The sequence below is a fragment of the Oncorhynchus kisutch genome, linkage group LG2 (genome assembly GCF_002021735.2).
Source record: "Oncorhynchus kisutch isolate 150728-3 linkage group LG2, Okis_V2, whole genome shotgun sequence".
Lineage (NCBI taxonomy): Eukaryota > Metazoa > Chordata > Actinopteri > Salmoniformes > Salmonidae > Oncorhynchus > Oncorhynchus kisutch.
This window is the reverse complement of record NC_034175.2, coordinates 74,374,170-74,390,477: the sequence shown is the minus strand read 5'-3', so window position 1 is coordinate 74,390,477 and position 16,308 is coordinate 74,374,170. Positions and strand designations below refer to the sequence as shown.

At 48.0% G+C, this 16,308-nt stretch overlaps 1 protein-coding gene across 1 annotated transcript; it reads left to right on the top strand.

The window, feature by feature from the left end:
• The first annotated feature begins 2,328 nt into the window (after positions 1-2,328).
• On the top strand, positions 2,329-4,710 carry LOC116356559 (proline-rich extensin-like protein EPR1). Its single transcript, XM_031802353.1, has 2 exons — positions 2,329-3,620; positions 4,407-4,710. Exons 1-2 carry the CDS (start codon positions 2,329-2,331, stop codon positions 4,708-4,710), a joined length of 1,596 nt encoding a protein of 531 aa, XP_031658213.1.
• Positions 4,711-16,308: the final 11,598 nt, after the last annotated feature.

Here is a 16,308-nt window from a genome sequence, read left to right as displayed (position 1 = left end):
GAGAGAGAGAGAGAGAGAGAGAGAGGAGAGAGAGAGAGAGAGAGAGAGAGAGAGAGAGAGAGAGAGAGAGAGAGGAGAGAGAGAAAGATACAAATGAAAATGTTTCTAAACGAAGGGGACTGCATGCTGTGCTGTGGTGTGTTGAGCTCCAGGCCCCACTAATCCAGAGACTTAGTGGTCTCTGGATTAGAGGCGGAGCCATCCTCTTTGGGTTCTGGTGGTGCTGAATCTGGCGTGGGGGGCCTCTTTGGCTTGGCACTGGGCACTTGCTTCTCCTCTTCTCGTTCTACTCAGAGGAGGACATACAGGAGGAGAGTGAGTGTCAGGGGAGAGAAGCCACACCGAGGGCCCTTACAGGGGAGAGAAGCCACACCGAGGGCCATTATGTCCCAAAATAACCCCTGGCTCCTTGGGTAGCTGACTCATAAATCTGGGCACCAACCGTCCCCTCTCCGAACGCAACCCCCTTACCAGGACCCAGTGGAAACAGCAACACCCGTCTCCATGGTCACGAAACCCTCCTCTGAACCACCAGTCAACTGCATTTTCCTTTGGTTACCTTTATCATAGAAAACTACAGCCTGGGGACGATTATACCGTTAGTAGAGACGTGATGGTCATAAGAGATAAAAACTAAACAGTGTAGTTAAGATTGAGCCTGGCTGGCTCATTAGAACACGTACTATTCAGACACAGCTACAGACGGCCGCGATGATGACTCACCACAGACATGCGTAATGGAATATCAATTACTATTCGCGGCGGCAGTGTAGACTAGTGGTTAGAGTTTTGGGGGGGACAGGTAGCCTAGTGGTTAGAGTGTAGAGTTGGCAGGGTAGACTAGTGGTTAGAGCGTTGGACTAGCAACCGTAAATGGTTGCAGGTTCAAATCCACGAGCTGACAAGGGACAGATCTGTCGTTCTGCCCCTGAACAAGGCACTGTTCCTAGACCAGTTAACCCACTGTTCCTAGTCCAGTTAACCCACTGTTCCTAGTCCAGTTAACCCACTGTTCCTAGACCAGTTAACCCACTGTTCCTAGACCAGTTAACCCACTGTTCCTAGACCAGTTAACCCACTGTTCCTAGACCAGTTAACCCACTGTTCCTAGACCAGTTAACCCACTGTTCCTAGACCAGTTAACCCACTGTTCCTAGACCAGTTAACCTGGTCACTGTTCCTAGACCAGTTAACCTGGTCACTGTTCCTAGGACATCGTTGAAAATGAGAATTTCTTCTTAACTGACATGCCTAGTTAAATACAATTTAAAAAATGGTTGTTTTTTGTCACTCAGGCTTCCAACAGTTGTTCTTTTGTCAATAACGTCTCATGTCCAATATCTCTCTAGTGATCCAATATACCAATATCTCTCTAGTGATCCAATATACCAATATCTCTCTAGTGATCCAATATACCAATATCTCTCTAGTGATCCAATATACCAATATCTCTCTAGTGATCCAATATATCCATATCTCTCTAGTGATCCAATATATCCATATCTCTCTAGTGATCCAATATATCAATATCTCTCTAGTGATCCAATATATCCATATCTCTCTAGTGATCCAATATATCCATATCTCTCTAGTGATCCAATATATCCATATCTCTCTAGTGATCCAATATATCCATATCTCTCTAGTGATCCAATATACCAATATCTCTCTAGTGATCCAATATACCAATATCTCTCTAGTGATCCAATATATCCATATCTCTCTAGTGATCCAAAATACCAATATCTCTCTAGTGATCCAATATACCAATATCTCTCTAGTGATCCAATATACCAATATCTCTCTAGTGATCCAATATACCAATATCTCTCTAGTGATCCAATATACCAATATCTCTCTAGTGATCCAATATACCAATATCTCTCTAGTGATCCCGCTCTGTAGAAGCATTCTTTATTTGATAAAACCTTTTATTTAACTAGGCAAGTCATTTAAGGACACGTTCTTATTTACAATGACGGCCTACCGGGGAACAGTGAGTTAACTGCCGTGGTCAGGGGCAGAACGACAGATGTTTACCTTTTTACAGCACAAACGCTGTAACCACTAGGCTACCTACCGTCCCACATGATGATGACGTAAGGTTAACAGTTAAAAACGACACGTTGTAACGACACGTAATGGTTAAAATACATGGAAATGCAATGGAACAATAGCATCACCAAGGTTCCCGCTCAAAGCTGCGTTTCCACAAGCCGCACAATTATGATCTTTGGCACAATAATTGTTCAAAATAACTGATCTGATCTGATCAGTAAAATTAAAGATCTGAGTTAGGCTGTCTGTGTAAACAGAGCTTCTGTGTACATGATCCCTCACACTTGCCTATCCAGCCCCTCTTCCCTATCCAGCCCCCCTTCCCTATCCATCCCCAACCCCTCCCTTTCCAGCCCCTCTTCCCTATCCAGCCCCCCCTTCCCTATCCATCTCCAACCCCTCCCTTTCAGCCCCTCTTCCCTATCCAGCCCCCCTTCCCTATCCATCCCCAACCCCTCCCTTTCCAGCCCCTCTTCCCTATCCAGCCCCCCCTTCCCTATCCATCCCCAACCCCTCCCTTTCCAGCCCCTCTTCCCTATCCAGCCCCCTTCCCTATCCATCCCCAACCCCTCCCTTTCCAGCCCCTCTTTCCTATCCAGCCCCCCTTCCCTATCCATCTCCAACCCCTCCCTTTCCAGCCCCTCTTCCCTATCCAGCCCCCCTTCCCCTTCCCTATCCATCTCCAACCCCTCCCTTTCCAGCCCCTCTTCCCTATCCAGCCCCCCCTTCCCTTCCCTATCCATCCCCAACCCCTCCCTTTCCAGCCCCTACACCTTCCTATCCAGCCCCCCTTCCCTATCCATCCCCAACCCCTCCCTTTCCAGCCCCTACACCTTCCTATCCAGCCCCCCTTCCCTATCCATCCCCAACCCCTCCCTTTCCAGCCCCTCTTCCCTATCCAGCCCCCCTTCCCTATCCATCTCCAACCCCTCCCTTTCCAGCCCCTCTTCCCTTTCCAGCCCCCCTTCCCTATCCATCCCCAACACCACCCTATCCTTTCCTCCTTCCCTATCCAGCCCCAACACCTCTATCCAACCCCAACACCTATTTTCCAGCCCCAACCGCTCTCTATCCAGCCCCAACAGCTCTCTATCCAGCCCCAACACCTCTCTATCCAGCCTCAACACCTCTCTATCCAGCCCCAACACCTCTCTATTCAGCCCCACCCACTCCCTATTCAGCCCCACCCACCCACTCCCTATCCAGCCCCACCCACTCCCTATCCAGCCCCAACACCTCTCTATCCAGCCCAACACCTCTCTATCCAGCTCCAACGCCTCTCTATCCAGCCCCAACACCTCTCTATCCAGCCCCAACACCTCTCTATTCAGCCCCACCCACTCCCTATCCAGCCCCACCCACTCCCTATCCAGCCCCAACACCTCTCTATCCAGCCCCAACACCTCTCTATCCAGCCCCAACACCTCTCTATTCAGCCCCACCCACTCCCTATCCAGCCCTAACACCTCTCTATCCAGCCCCAACACCTCTCTATCCATCCCCAACCCCTCTCTGTCTATTCCCAACCCCTCACTATCCAGCCCCAACCCCTCCCTATCCAGGCCCACCTTCTCCATCCAGCACCAGCTCCTCCCTATCCATCCCAAAACCCACTGTTTCCAGCCCCAATCCTTTTCTTTCCAGCCCCAATCCGTCTCTTTCCAGCTCCAACCCCTTTCTATCCCTCTCCAACCCCTCCCTATCTAGCCCCAACTCCTCCCTTATCCAGCCCCAACCTCTCTCTATCCAGCGCCAACTCTGATCTATCCAGCCCCAACCCCTCTATCCAGAACCCAACACCACCCTATCAAGCCCCCCTCCCACTCCCTATCCAGCCCCAACCCCTCCATATCCAACCCCTCTCCATTAATGCCCAACACCTCTCTATCCATCCCCAACCCCTCCCTTTCCAGCACCGCTTCCCTATCCAGCCCCCTTCCTTATCCAACCCCAACACCTCTCTATTCAGCCCCAACCACTCTATATCTAGCCCTAACACCTCCCTATCCTGCTCCAACACCTCTCTATCCAGCCCCAACACCTCCCTATCCAGCCCCAACACCTCTCTATTCAGCCCCACCCACTCCCTTTCCAGCCCCAAACCCACTCTCTCCAGGCCCAATCCTTCTCTCTCCAGCCCCAATCCTTCTCTTTCCAGCCCCAATCCTTCTCTTTCCAGCTCCAACCCCTTCTATCCCCCTCCAACCCCTCCCTATCTAGCCCCAACTCCTCCCTTATCCAGCCCCAACCTCTCTCTATACAGCTTCAACTTCGATCTATCAAGCACCAACCCCTCTATACAGAGCCCAAAACCACCCTATCAAGCCCCCCTCCCCCTCCCTATCCAGCCCCAACCCCTCCGTATCCAGCCCCAACCCCTCCGTATCCAGCCCCAACCCCTCCTTATCCAGCCCCAACCCCTCCTTATCCAGCCCCAACCCCTCACTATCCAGCCCCAACCCCTCCATATCCAACCCCTCTCCATTAATTCCCAGCCCCATCCCCTCCCTGTCCAACCCCAACCCCTCTCTATCCAACCCCAACCCCCCCCATCGATATCCAAAGACTCAGCAGTACGTCGTTGCCTTGAGTTCATTACCAGAGATGGGACCTCCCCCTTTTGTTCCCAAAACCGAGGCCTCACCATGGTAACAAACACTCTCACGACTCACTCCATTGCTTATTCACATAACTACACTCACTCTCTTTAAAATAAACCATATAGACCCACATAGATATATCTGTCACAGTCTTCAAATCAACTTGTCACCAGATACACACTTTTTTTGTTCTTTTGATTCTTTTTTATTTTTACCCCGTGTTCTCCCTAATTGTGTGGTATCCAATTGATCCTGTCAAAACACAACCCAACCAAGTCGCACGTGCGTATTGGGACAAGGACATCCCTGCTGGCCAAACCCTCCCCTAACCCGGACAAAGCTGGGCCAATTGTACACCGCCCCATGGGTCTCCCGGTCACGGCCGGCTGTGACAGAGCCTGCACCCAGAATCACTAGTGGCACAGCTAGCACTGCATGAGATGCAGTGCCTTAGACCACTGCGCCGCTCTGGAGGCCAGATACAAACTCATGAGTGGCCATGCTGCACTGAAAAATGAGTCCACACGGCAGTTTGAAAAGTCACTTCCCCTCACCCTCCGGCATTCCCCGCTGGCTAGCAAATCACAAGCGATCAGCCTGTGAGGCGTACTCATTACTGGGTGAATGACAGCTTCACAAAAGCTTCATTAAGGACACAGATGGCGAGGAAGCAGAGAATGGCAGTAACGAATGTAACATTGGCGATATGCGACGAGGCTGAAGAACCTTTCCACAGCTTGAACGGCTGGCGGGGAGCCAGGCAGCCCACCCTCTTCAGAACGGGCTTCAGCCAGGGTCACACTGCCCAGCAGTTACGTGGGGATCTGGCCATGTCACATGTCACGTTGATAGCTGTGTGTGTGTCTCTGTATGTGTGTGTAGGTATAACAGATCTGAACACTACCCCTTAAGTTAGGAGGAGTGTAGAACCAGCTGTGGAGACAAGATGCACTTCATGATCCAGAGTGGTTGGTTCAGGTCCATGATAATGCAGTATCAAATCACATTTTATTTGTCACATGCGCCGAATACAACACGTGAAGACCTAGTAAAACGCTTAATTGCCAAGAATGCGCAAAGCTGTCATCAAGGCAAAGGGTGACTATTTGAAAAATATCAAATATATTTTGATTAATTTAAACTTTTTTGGGTTATTAATCTAATTTAAATCAAATCAAATGTATTTGTATAGCACTTCTTACATCAGCTGATATCTCCAAGTGCTGTACAGGAACCCAGCCTGAAACCCCAAACAGCAAGCAATGCAGGTGTAGAAGCACGGTAGCTAGGAAAAACTCCCTAGAAAGGCCAAAACCTAGGAAGAAACCTAGAGAGGAACCAGGCTATGAGGAGTGGCCAGTCCTCCTCTGGCTGTGCCGGGTGGAGATTATAACAGATCATGGCCAAGATGTTCAAATGTTCATAAATTACCAGCATGGTAAAATAATAATAATCACAGTAGTTGTCGAGGGTGCAGCAAGTCAGCACCTCAGGAGTAAATGTCAGTTGGCTTTTCATAGCCGATCGTTAAGAGTATCTCTACCGCTCCTGCTGTCTCTAGAGAGTTGAAAACAGCAGGTCTGGGACAGGTAGCACGTCCGGTGAACAGGTCAGGGTTCCATAGCTGCAGGCAGAACAGTTGAAACTGGAGCAGCAGCATGGCCAGGTGGACTGGGGACAGCAAGGAGTCATCATGCCGGGTAGTCCTGAGGCATGGTCCTAGGGCTCAGGTCCTCCGAGAGAGAGAAAGAAAGAGAGAGAGAGATTTTAAGAGAGCATACTTAAATACACACAGTACACCGGATAAGACAGGAGAAGTACTCCAGATATAACAAACTTTTTAAAAGTAGAAAGTTTGCAGCCATCCACTTCCTTATGTCTGAAACACATGCTTCTAGCGCGGGCAATTTTGGGGCTTTACCATGGTTCATTGAAATGTACAGCTGTGTGTCATCTGCATAGCAGTGAAAGTTAACATTATGTTTTCGAATGACATCCCCAAGAGGTAAAATATACAGTGAAAACAATAGTGGTCCTAAAACGGAACCTTGAGGAACACCGAAATGTACAGTTGATTTGTCAGAGGACAAACCATTCACAGAGATGACAAACTGATATCTTTCCGACAGTTAAGATCTAAACCAGGCCAGAACTTGTCCGTGTAGACCAATTTGGGTTTCCAATTTCTCCAAAAGAATGTGGTGATCGATGGTATCAAAAGCAGCACTGAGGTCTAGGAGCACGAGGACAGATGCAGAGCCTCGGTCTGATGCCATTAAAAGGTCATTTACCACCTTCACAAGTGCCGTCTCAGTGCTATGATGGGGTCTAAAACCAGACTGAAGCATTTCGTATACATTGTTTGTCTTCAGGAAGGCAGTGAGTTGCTGCGAACAGCTTTTTCAATTTTTTTCTTGAGGAATGGAAGATTCGAAATAGGCCGATTTAGTTTTTTATATTTTCTGGGTGCAGGTTTGGATTTTTCAAGAGAGGCTTTATTACTGCCACTTTTAGTGAGTTTGGTACACATCCGGTGGATAGAGAGCCGTTTATTATGTTCAACATAAGAGGGCCAAGCACAGGAAGCAGCTCTTTCAGTAGTTTAGTTGAAATAGGGTCCAGTATGCAGGTTGAAGGTTTAGAGGCCATGATTATTTTCATCATTGTGTCAAGAGATATAGTACTAAAACACTTGAGTGTCTCTCTTGATCCTAGGTCTTGGCAGAGTTGTGCAGACTCAGGACAACTGAGCTTTGGAGGAATACGCAGATTTAAAGACGTGTCCGTAATTTGCTTTCTAATGATCATCAAAAATACATTTCGTATTGTTCTTATTTTCCTCAATTAAGTTGGAAAAATAGGATGATCGAGCAGCAGTAAGAGCTCTTCGGTACTGCACGGTACTGTCTTTCCAAGCTAGTCGAAAGACTTCCAGTTTGTTGTGGCGCCATTTCCGTTCCAATTTTCTGGAAGCTTGCTTCAGAGCTCGGGTATTTTCTGTATACCAGGAAGCTAGTTTCTTATGACAAATGTTTTTAGGGGTGCAACTACATCTAGGGTATTGCACAAGGTTAAATTGAGTTCCTCAGTTAGGTGGTTCTGATTTTTGTCCTCTGACGTCCTTGGGTAGGCAGAGGGAGTCTGGAAGGGCATCAAGGAATCTTTGTGTTGTCTGTGAATTTATAGCACGACCTTTGATGCTCCTTGGTTGGGGTCTGAGCAGATGATATGTTGCGATTGCAAACGTAATAAATGTGTGGTCCGATAGTCCAGGCTTATGAGGAAAAACATTAAGATCCACAACATTTATTCCAAGGGACAAAACTAGATCCAGATTATGACTGTGACAGTGAGTAGGTCGATGATGGCTCCGAAAGCCTTTTGGAGTGGGTCTGTGGACTTTTCTATGTGAGTATTAAAATCACCAACAATTAGAATATTATCTGCTATGACTACAAGGTCCGATAGGAATTTGGGGACCTCAGTGAGGAATGCTGTATATGGCCCAGGAGGCCTGTAAACAGTAGCTATAAAATGTGATTGAGGAAGGCTGCATAGATTTCATGACTAGAAGCTCAAACGCCGAAAACGTCTTTCTTTTTTTTCGTGTAAATTGAAATTTGCTATCATAAACGTTAGCATCACCTCCGCCTCTGCGGGAAGCACAGGGGATATGGTCACTAGTGTAACCAAGAGGTGATGCCTCATTTAACACAGTAAATTCATCAGGCTTAAGTCACATCAAGATTATGATCAGTGATTAGTTAATTGACTATAATTGCCTTTGAAGTGAGGGATCTAACATTAAGTAGCCCTATTTTGAGATGTGCGGTATCACGATCTCTTTCAATAATGGCAGGAATGGAGGAGGTCTTTATCCTAATGACATTGCTAAGGCGAACACTGCCATGTTTAGTTTTGCCCAACCTAGGTCGTGGCACAGACACGGTCTCAATGGTGATAGCTGAACTGACTACACTGACTGTGCTAGTGGCAGACTCCACTAAGCTGGCAGGCTGGCTAAGAGCCTGCTGCCTGTCCTGCACCCTATTTCATTGTGGAGCTAGAGGAGTTAGAGCCCTGTCTATGTTGTTAGATAAGATGAGAGCACCCCTCCAGCTAGGATGCAGTCCGTCACTCCTCAGCAGGCCAGGCTTGGTCCTGTTTGTGGGTGAGTCCCAGAAAGAGGGACAATTATCTACAAATTCTATCTTTTGGGAGGGGCAGAAAACAGTTTTCAACCAGCGATTGAGTTGTATTTCCCTCCAGAAGCCATGAGAAAGTTGTCCGGCTGCGGGGACCGTGCGAGGGGATTTATACTAACGTTACTATCTGTACTAACTGGTGGCACAGACGCTGTTTCATCCTTTCCTACACGGAAATTACCCTTCCCTAACGATTGCGTCTGAAGCTGGGCTTGCAGCACAGCTATCCTCTCCGTAAGGCGATCGTTCTCCTGCTATCCTCTCCTGTATATATATATATACAGCGACTGCAATTAGAAAGCGTCATGTTAATGTTACTACTTAGCTTTGGCAGTTCCTGACGAACCATGTCCAGATAAAGGATCCGGAGTGAAAAAGTTGAATGAAAAAAAGTTGAGCGAGGGAAAAACTAAAAATATAAACGGTAATTAAAAAGTAAAAAGCGTAAAGTTGTCAGGTAGCAAAGTAAGGTTGGCAACAAAACGCACAGCAACATGATTCAGCATAGAGACAGGGGTTATCACACAGACTCCCCCCCCCGTCAGATAGAGACAGGGGTTATCACACAGCCCCCCTCACCATATAGAGACAAGGGTTATCACACAGCCCCCCCCCCCACCAGATAGAGACCGGTGTTATCACACAGCCCCCCCCCCAGATAGAGAGACAGGGGTTATCACACAGCCCCCCCCAGATAGGCAGGGGTTATCACACATCCCCCCCGCACCAGATAGAGACAGGTGTTATCACACAGCCCCCCCCCCTGATAGAGAGACAGAGGTTATCACACAGCCCCTCCCTACACGAGATAGAGACAGGGGTTATCACACAGCCCCCCCCCCCCCCATCAGATAGAGACAGGGGTTATCACACAGCCCCCCTCACCATATAGAGACAGGGGTTATCACACAGCCCCCCCCCCCCCCAGATAGAGAGACAGGGGTTATCACACAGCCCCCCCCAGATAGGCAGGGGTTATCACACAGCCCCCCCCCCCCACCAGATAGAGACAGGGGTTATCACACAGCCCCCCCCCCCCCCTCCCCCACCAGATAGAGACAGGTGTCATCACACAGCCCCCCCCCCCCACCAGAGAGACAGGGGTTATCACACAGCCCCCCTCCCCCCATCAGATAGAGACGGGGGTTAACACACAGCCCCGCTCACCATATAGAGACAGGGGTTATCACACAGCCCCCCCCCCCCCACCAGATAGAGACAGGTGTTATCACACAGCCCCCCCCCCCCCCCCCCCCCCCCCAGATAGAGAGACAGGGGTTATCACACAGCCCCCCCCCCCCCCCCCCCCCACACACCAGAGAGACAGGGGTTATCACACAGCTAGAGAGAGGATGAATAGACCCATGTACTGCAGTAATTGATTGCACAGGAGAATGTTCAGGAAGAGGAATGGGAAGCTTGGCCAAGGGAATAGACACTCTAGGGAAGCTTCTTCTCTCCTGCCACCCACACAGCTTATGTTCTAGGGAGATAACCGAGTTGAAAATGAACAAGGTTCTGCCTACACGTTTCGAAGAGAGGACTGGGACGATATATCAAAATAGTCGAAAAGCAGGAAGAAAGGGAAGACAGGTGCAATCTCAACGTCAGTTAGTGAAATCACCAGAACACAGACGACAGGTCTGATAGGACTTCATTCTCAACAAACTCTTTAATATATTTTTTATTTGTATGTATTCAACCTTTATTTAACTAGGCAAGTCAGTTAAGAACACATTCTTATTTACAATGACCGCCTACCATCGGCCAACGCCTGACGACGCTGGGCCGCCCTATTGGACTCCCGATCACGGCCTGTTGTGAAACAGCCTGGAATCGAACCAGGATGTCTGTAGTGACGCCTCAAGCACTGAGATGCAGTGCTTTAGACCGCTGCGCTTGCAAGACATTCGCCCAATGATCCGTTTTTTTTCGTCCAAATACCTACAGTGGATTCCTTCCCCATGGCCATTACTGGCTACATCCTATATTTTGCCATGACGAGGATGCTAGACAAGTGTGTTCACTCTGGCAGAGACAAAGGTCCTGAGAGGACTGGGTTCAGAGAGGACTGGGGTCCAGAGAGGAGAGGACTGGGTTCAGAGAGGACTGGGGTCCAGAGAGGACTGGGTTCAGAGAGGACTGGGGTCCAGAGAGGACCGGGTCCAACAGAGGACTGGGGTCCAGAGAGGACTGGGGTCCAGAGAGGACCGGGGTCCAGAGAGGACTGGGTCCAGAGAGGACTGGGTTCAGAGAGGACTGGGTTCAGAGAGGACTGGGTCCAGAGAGGACTGGGGTACAGAGAGGACTGGGTTTAAAGAAGACTGGGTCCAGAGAGGACTGGGGTTCAGAGAGGACTGGGTTTAAAGAGGACTGGGTCCAGAGAGGACTGGGTTTAAAGAGGGCTGGGTCCAGAGAGGACTGGGGTCCAGAGAGGACTGGGGTCCAGAGATGACTAGGGTCCAGAGAGGACTGGGTCCCAGAGAGGACTGGGGTCCAGAGAGGACTGGGTTCAAAGGGGACTGGGTTCAGAGAGGACTGGGGTCCAGAGAGGACTGGGTTCAGAGAGGACTGGGTTCAAAGAGGACTGGGTCCAGAGGCTTGTCCACTGACCAAACCCAACCACACACACTGACTACAAGGAATCTCCCGACTGGAATATACCTGATTCAACACCGTCCAGGGACATTAGTGTTCTCAGTGGCCCTTTCAGTGGCCCCATATCCATCTGCACTGCCACCATTCAGCCTGCGTGACTTTAAACCCCAACCCTCATTACACAAGAAGCCTCCCATTCATAATACACGAAATAAATATAACTGAACTATAAAAGTATATGAGAGCTCTGAGCAAAAACAAAGCATATTTAAAGCACGTTCCCTCTCTAATTTTCTCCTTTACGTTTTTCCTCGTGTTTCTCGTGTTTTTTCCACGGTAAATATAGATTTATATCCCTGAAGAGACAGAATAGTTACACTGGAAATATGTATTCATGCCATAACAACTAGGGATCCAACAAACTCAGTGTTCCAATTTAGCATTTTAGATTCGGATTCAATGCCTTCTTTAACGATAACCTTCTTTAATGATAACGTTCTTTAATGATTACCTGCTTTAATGATAACCTTCTTTAATGATAACCTGCTTTAATGATAACCTTCTTTAGCGATAACCTTCTCCAGTGATAACCTTCTTTAATGATAACCTTCTTTAATGATACCCCTCTTTAATGATAACCTTCTTTAATGATAACCTTCTTTAATGATAGTCTTCTTTAATGATAGTCTTCTTTAATGATAACCTTCTTTACCGATAACCTTTTGTAATGATAGCCTTATTTAATGATACCCTTCTTTAACGATAACCTGCTTTAATGATAACCTTCTTTAACGATAACATTTTGTAACGATAGCCTTCTTTAATGATAACCTTATTTAATGATACCCTTCTTTAATGAACGCCTTCTTTAATGATAACCTTCTGTAATGATAGTCTTCTTTAATGATAGTCTTCTTTAATGATAACCTTCTTTAACGATAACCTGTTGTAATGATAGCCTTCTTTAATGATACCCTTCTTTAACGATAACCTGCTTTAATGATAACCTTCTTTCATGATAGCCTTCTTTAATGATAGCCTTGCCCTACGACAGGTTAAATGAAAATGTGTAAACAAAACGAATACATGGAAATTAAGAATCAATTATGTTTTAAGGTCTGGCCAACATTCTGTGGATTCATATCTATCATATCTATTGATCCACTGATACACTACATATCATATCCATCAAATCCATCTTTATTTTGACTGAATTTCTCAAAATTCAGTTTTTACAATGATGTAACAATTATGTTCCCACCGAAAGGAAACTTGGCGAAGAACCGAGGAGATGGAGATTGGCCTGACATGGAACACCCTCCCCCAGTGGCGCTCTCTGGTGGACTGGAACACCCTCCCCCCAGTGGCGCTCTCTGGTGGAATGGAACACCCTCCCCCCAGTGGCGCTCTCTGGTGGAATGGAACACCCTCCCCCCAGTGGCGCTCTCTGGTGGAATGGAACACCCTCCCCCCAGTGGTGCTCTCTGGAGGAATGGAACACCCTCCCCCCAGTGGCGCTCTCTGGTGGAAGACATATTGATCCAAATGGGAAAGAAGAAGATTCTATGTAAGTGAAATAACACTATTTAAACAGAACAGATATTGCCTTGGCATATCCATCCAATTCCTTATGTCCTTCTGAACAGTGCTTGTTCTATTTCCACAGACACTGACACTCCAGCCCCTTCCTAATTCTGTCTCCAGGACCAGGTAAAGCCCAATGTTTCACCCTCACTGATTAACCTGTCTCTTCCTGGAGGAACGTCTCACATTGGGCCTAGGATGGACAGGGCACATTTTATACACTCTACGGTCCAAAAAAAGATCTGTTTTTCTAGTGAGCTCGCACATTCAGCGTCACACAACTCAGGGTGCACACTTCATCTGCTGTGAAATCTGCTGTGGAATGTAATGTTTTTATATGTATTCCATATAACTGCCTCCATGTTGCTGGACCCCAGGAAGAGTAGCTGCTGCCTTGGCAGGAACTAATGGAGATCCATAATAACCCCCCAGGAAGAGTAGCTGCTGCCTTGGCAGGAACTAATGGGGATCCATAATAAACCCCAGGAAGAGTAGCTGCTGCCTTGGCAGGAACTAATGGGGATCCATAATAAACACCAGGAAGAGTAGCTGCTGCCTTGGCAGGAACTAATGGGGACCCATAATAAACCCCAGGAAGAGTAGCTGCTTCCTTGACAGGAACTAATGGGGATCCATAATAAACCCCAGGAAGAGTAGCTGCTGCCTTGGCAGGAACTAATGGGGATCCATAATAAACCCCAGGTAGAGTAGTTCCTGTCAAGGCAGCAGCTAATGGGGATCCATAATAAACACCAGGAAGAGTGGCTTCTGCCTTGGCAGCAACTAATGGGGATCCATAATAAACCCCCAGGAAGGGTAGCTGCTGCCTTGGCAGGAACTAATAGGGATCCATAATAAACCCCAGGAAGAGTAGCTGCTGCCCTGATGAGAACTAATGGGGATCCATAATAAACACCAGGAAGAGTAGCTGCTGCCAAGCCAGGAACTAATTGGGATCCATAATAGACCAAAGGAAGAGTAGCTGCTGCCTTGGCAGGAACTAATGGGGATCCATAATAAACCCCAGGAAGAGTAGCTGCTGCCCTTATAGGAACTAATGGGGATCCATAATAAACCCCAGGAAGAGTAGCTGCTGCCCTGATAGGAACTAATGGGGATCCATAATAAACCCCAGGAAGAGTAGCTGCTGCCTTGGCAGGAACTAATTAGGATCCATAATAAACCCCAGGAAGAGTAGCTGCTGCCCTGACAGGAACTAAAGGGGATCCATAATAAACCCCAGGAAGAGTAGCTGCTGCCTTGGCAGGAACTAATGGGGATCCATAATAAACCCCCAGTAAGAGTAGCTGCTGCCTTGGCAGGAACTAATGGGGATCCATAATAAACCCCCAGGAAGAGTAGCTGCTGCCAAGCCAGGAACTAATTGGGATCCATAATAGACCACAGTAAGAGTAGCTGCTGCCTTGGCAGGAACTAATGGGGATCCATAATAAACCCCAGGAAGAGTAGCTGCTGCCCTGGTAGGACCTAATGGGGATCCATAATAAACCCCAGGAAGAGTAGCTGCTGCCCTTACAGGAACTAATGGGGATCCATAATAAACCCCAGGAAGAGTAGCTGCTGCCCTGACAGGAACTAATTGGGATCCATAATAAACCCCAGGAAGAGTAACTGCTACCTTGACAGGAACAATATGGGATCCATAATAAACCCCAGGAAGAGTAGCTGCTGCCTTGGCAGGAACTAATTGGGATCCATAATAAACACACAGGAAGAGTAGCTGCTGCCCTGACAGGAACTAATGGGGATCCATAATAAACCCCAGGAAGAGTAGCTGCTGCCCTGACAGGAACTAATGGGGATCCATAATAAACCCCAGGAAGAGTAGCTGCTGCCTTGGCAGGAACTAATTGGGATCCATAATAAACCCCAGGAAGAGTAGCTGCTGCTCTGATAAGAACTAATGTGGATCCATAATAAACCCCAGGAAGAGTAGCTGCTGCCAAGCCAGGAACTAAAGGGGACCCATAATAAACCCCAGGAAGAGTAGCTGCTGCCCTTATTGGAACTAATGGGGATCCATAATAAACCCCAGGAAGAGTAGCTGCTGCATTGACAGGAACTAATGGGGATCCATAATAAACCCCAGGAAGAGTAGCTGCTGCCAAGCCATGAACTAAAGGGGATCCATAATAAACCCCAGGATGAGTAGCTGCTGCCAAGCCAGGAACTAAAGGGGACCCATAATAAACCCCAGGAAGAGTAGCTGCTGCCAAGCCAGGAACTAAAGGGGACCCATAATAAACCCCAGGAAGAGTAGCTGCTGCCTTGGCAGGAACTAATGGAGATCCATAATAACCCCCCAGGAAGAGTAGCTGCTGCCTTGGCAGGAACTAATGGGGATCCATAATAAACCCCAGGTAGAGTAGTTCCTGTCAAGGCAGCAGCTAATGGGGATCCATAATAAACACCAGGAAGAGTGGCTTCTGCCTTGGCAGGAACTAATGGGGATCCATAATAAACCCCCAGGAAGGGTAGCTGCTGCCTTGGCAGGAACTAATAGGGATCCATAATAAACCCCAGGAAGAGTAGCTGCTGCCCTGATGAGAACTAATGGGGATCCATAATAAACACCAGGAAGAGTAGCTGCTGCCAAGCCAGGAACTAATTGGGATCCATAATAGACCAAAGGAAGAGTAGCTGCTGCCTTGGCAGGAACTAATGGGGATCCATAATAAACCCCAGGAAGAGTAGCTGCTGCCCTTATAGGAACTAATGGGGATCCATAATAAACCCCAGGAAGAGTAGCTGCTGCCCTGATAGGAACTAATGGGGATCCATAATAAACCCCAGGAAGAGTAGCTGCTGCCTTGGCAGGAACTAATTGGGATCCATAATAAACCCCAGGAAGAGTAGCTGCTGCCCTGACAGGAACTAAAGGGGATCCATAATAAACCCCAGGAAGAGTAGCTGCTGCCTTGGCAGGAACTAATGGGGATCCATAATAAACCCCCAGTAAGAGTAGCTGCTGCCTTGGCAGGAACTAATGGGGATCCATAATAAACCCCCAGGAAGAGTAGCTGCTGCCAAGCCAGGAACTAATTGGGATCCATAATAGACCACAGTAAGAGTAGCTGCTGCCTTGGCAGGAACTAATGGGGATCCATAATAAACCCCAGGAAGAGTAGCTGCTGCCCTGGTAGGACCTAATGGGGATCCATAATAAACCCCAGGAAGAGTAGCTGCTGCCCTTACAGGAACTAATGGGGATCCATAATAAACCCCAGGAAGAGTAGCTGCTG

Coding starts and splice junctions, on each gene's coding strand:
- LOC116356559 (XM_031802353.1), top strand. CDS start 2,329: ATGATCCCTCACACTTGCCTATCCAGCCCCTCTTCCCTATCCAGCCCC. Junction 3,621..4,406: donor CCCAACCCCTCCCTATCCAG/GCCCACCTTCTC, acceptor CTCCCTATCCAG/CCCCAACCCCTCCGTATCCA.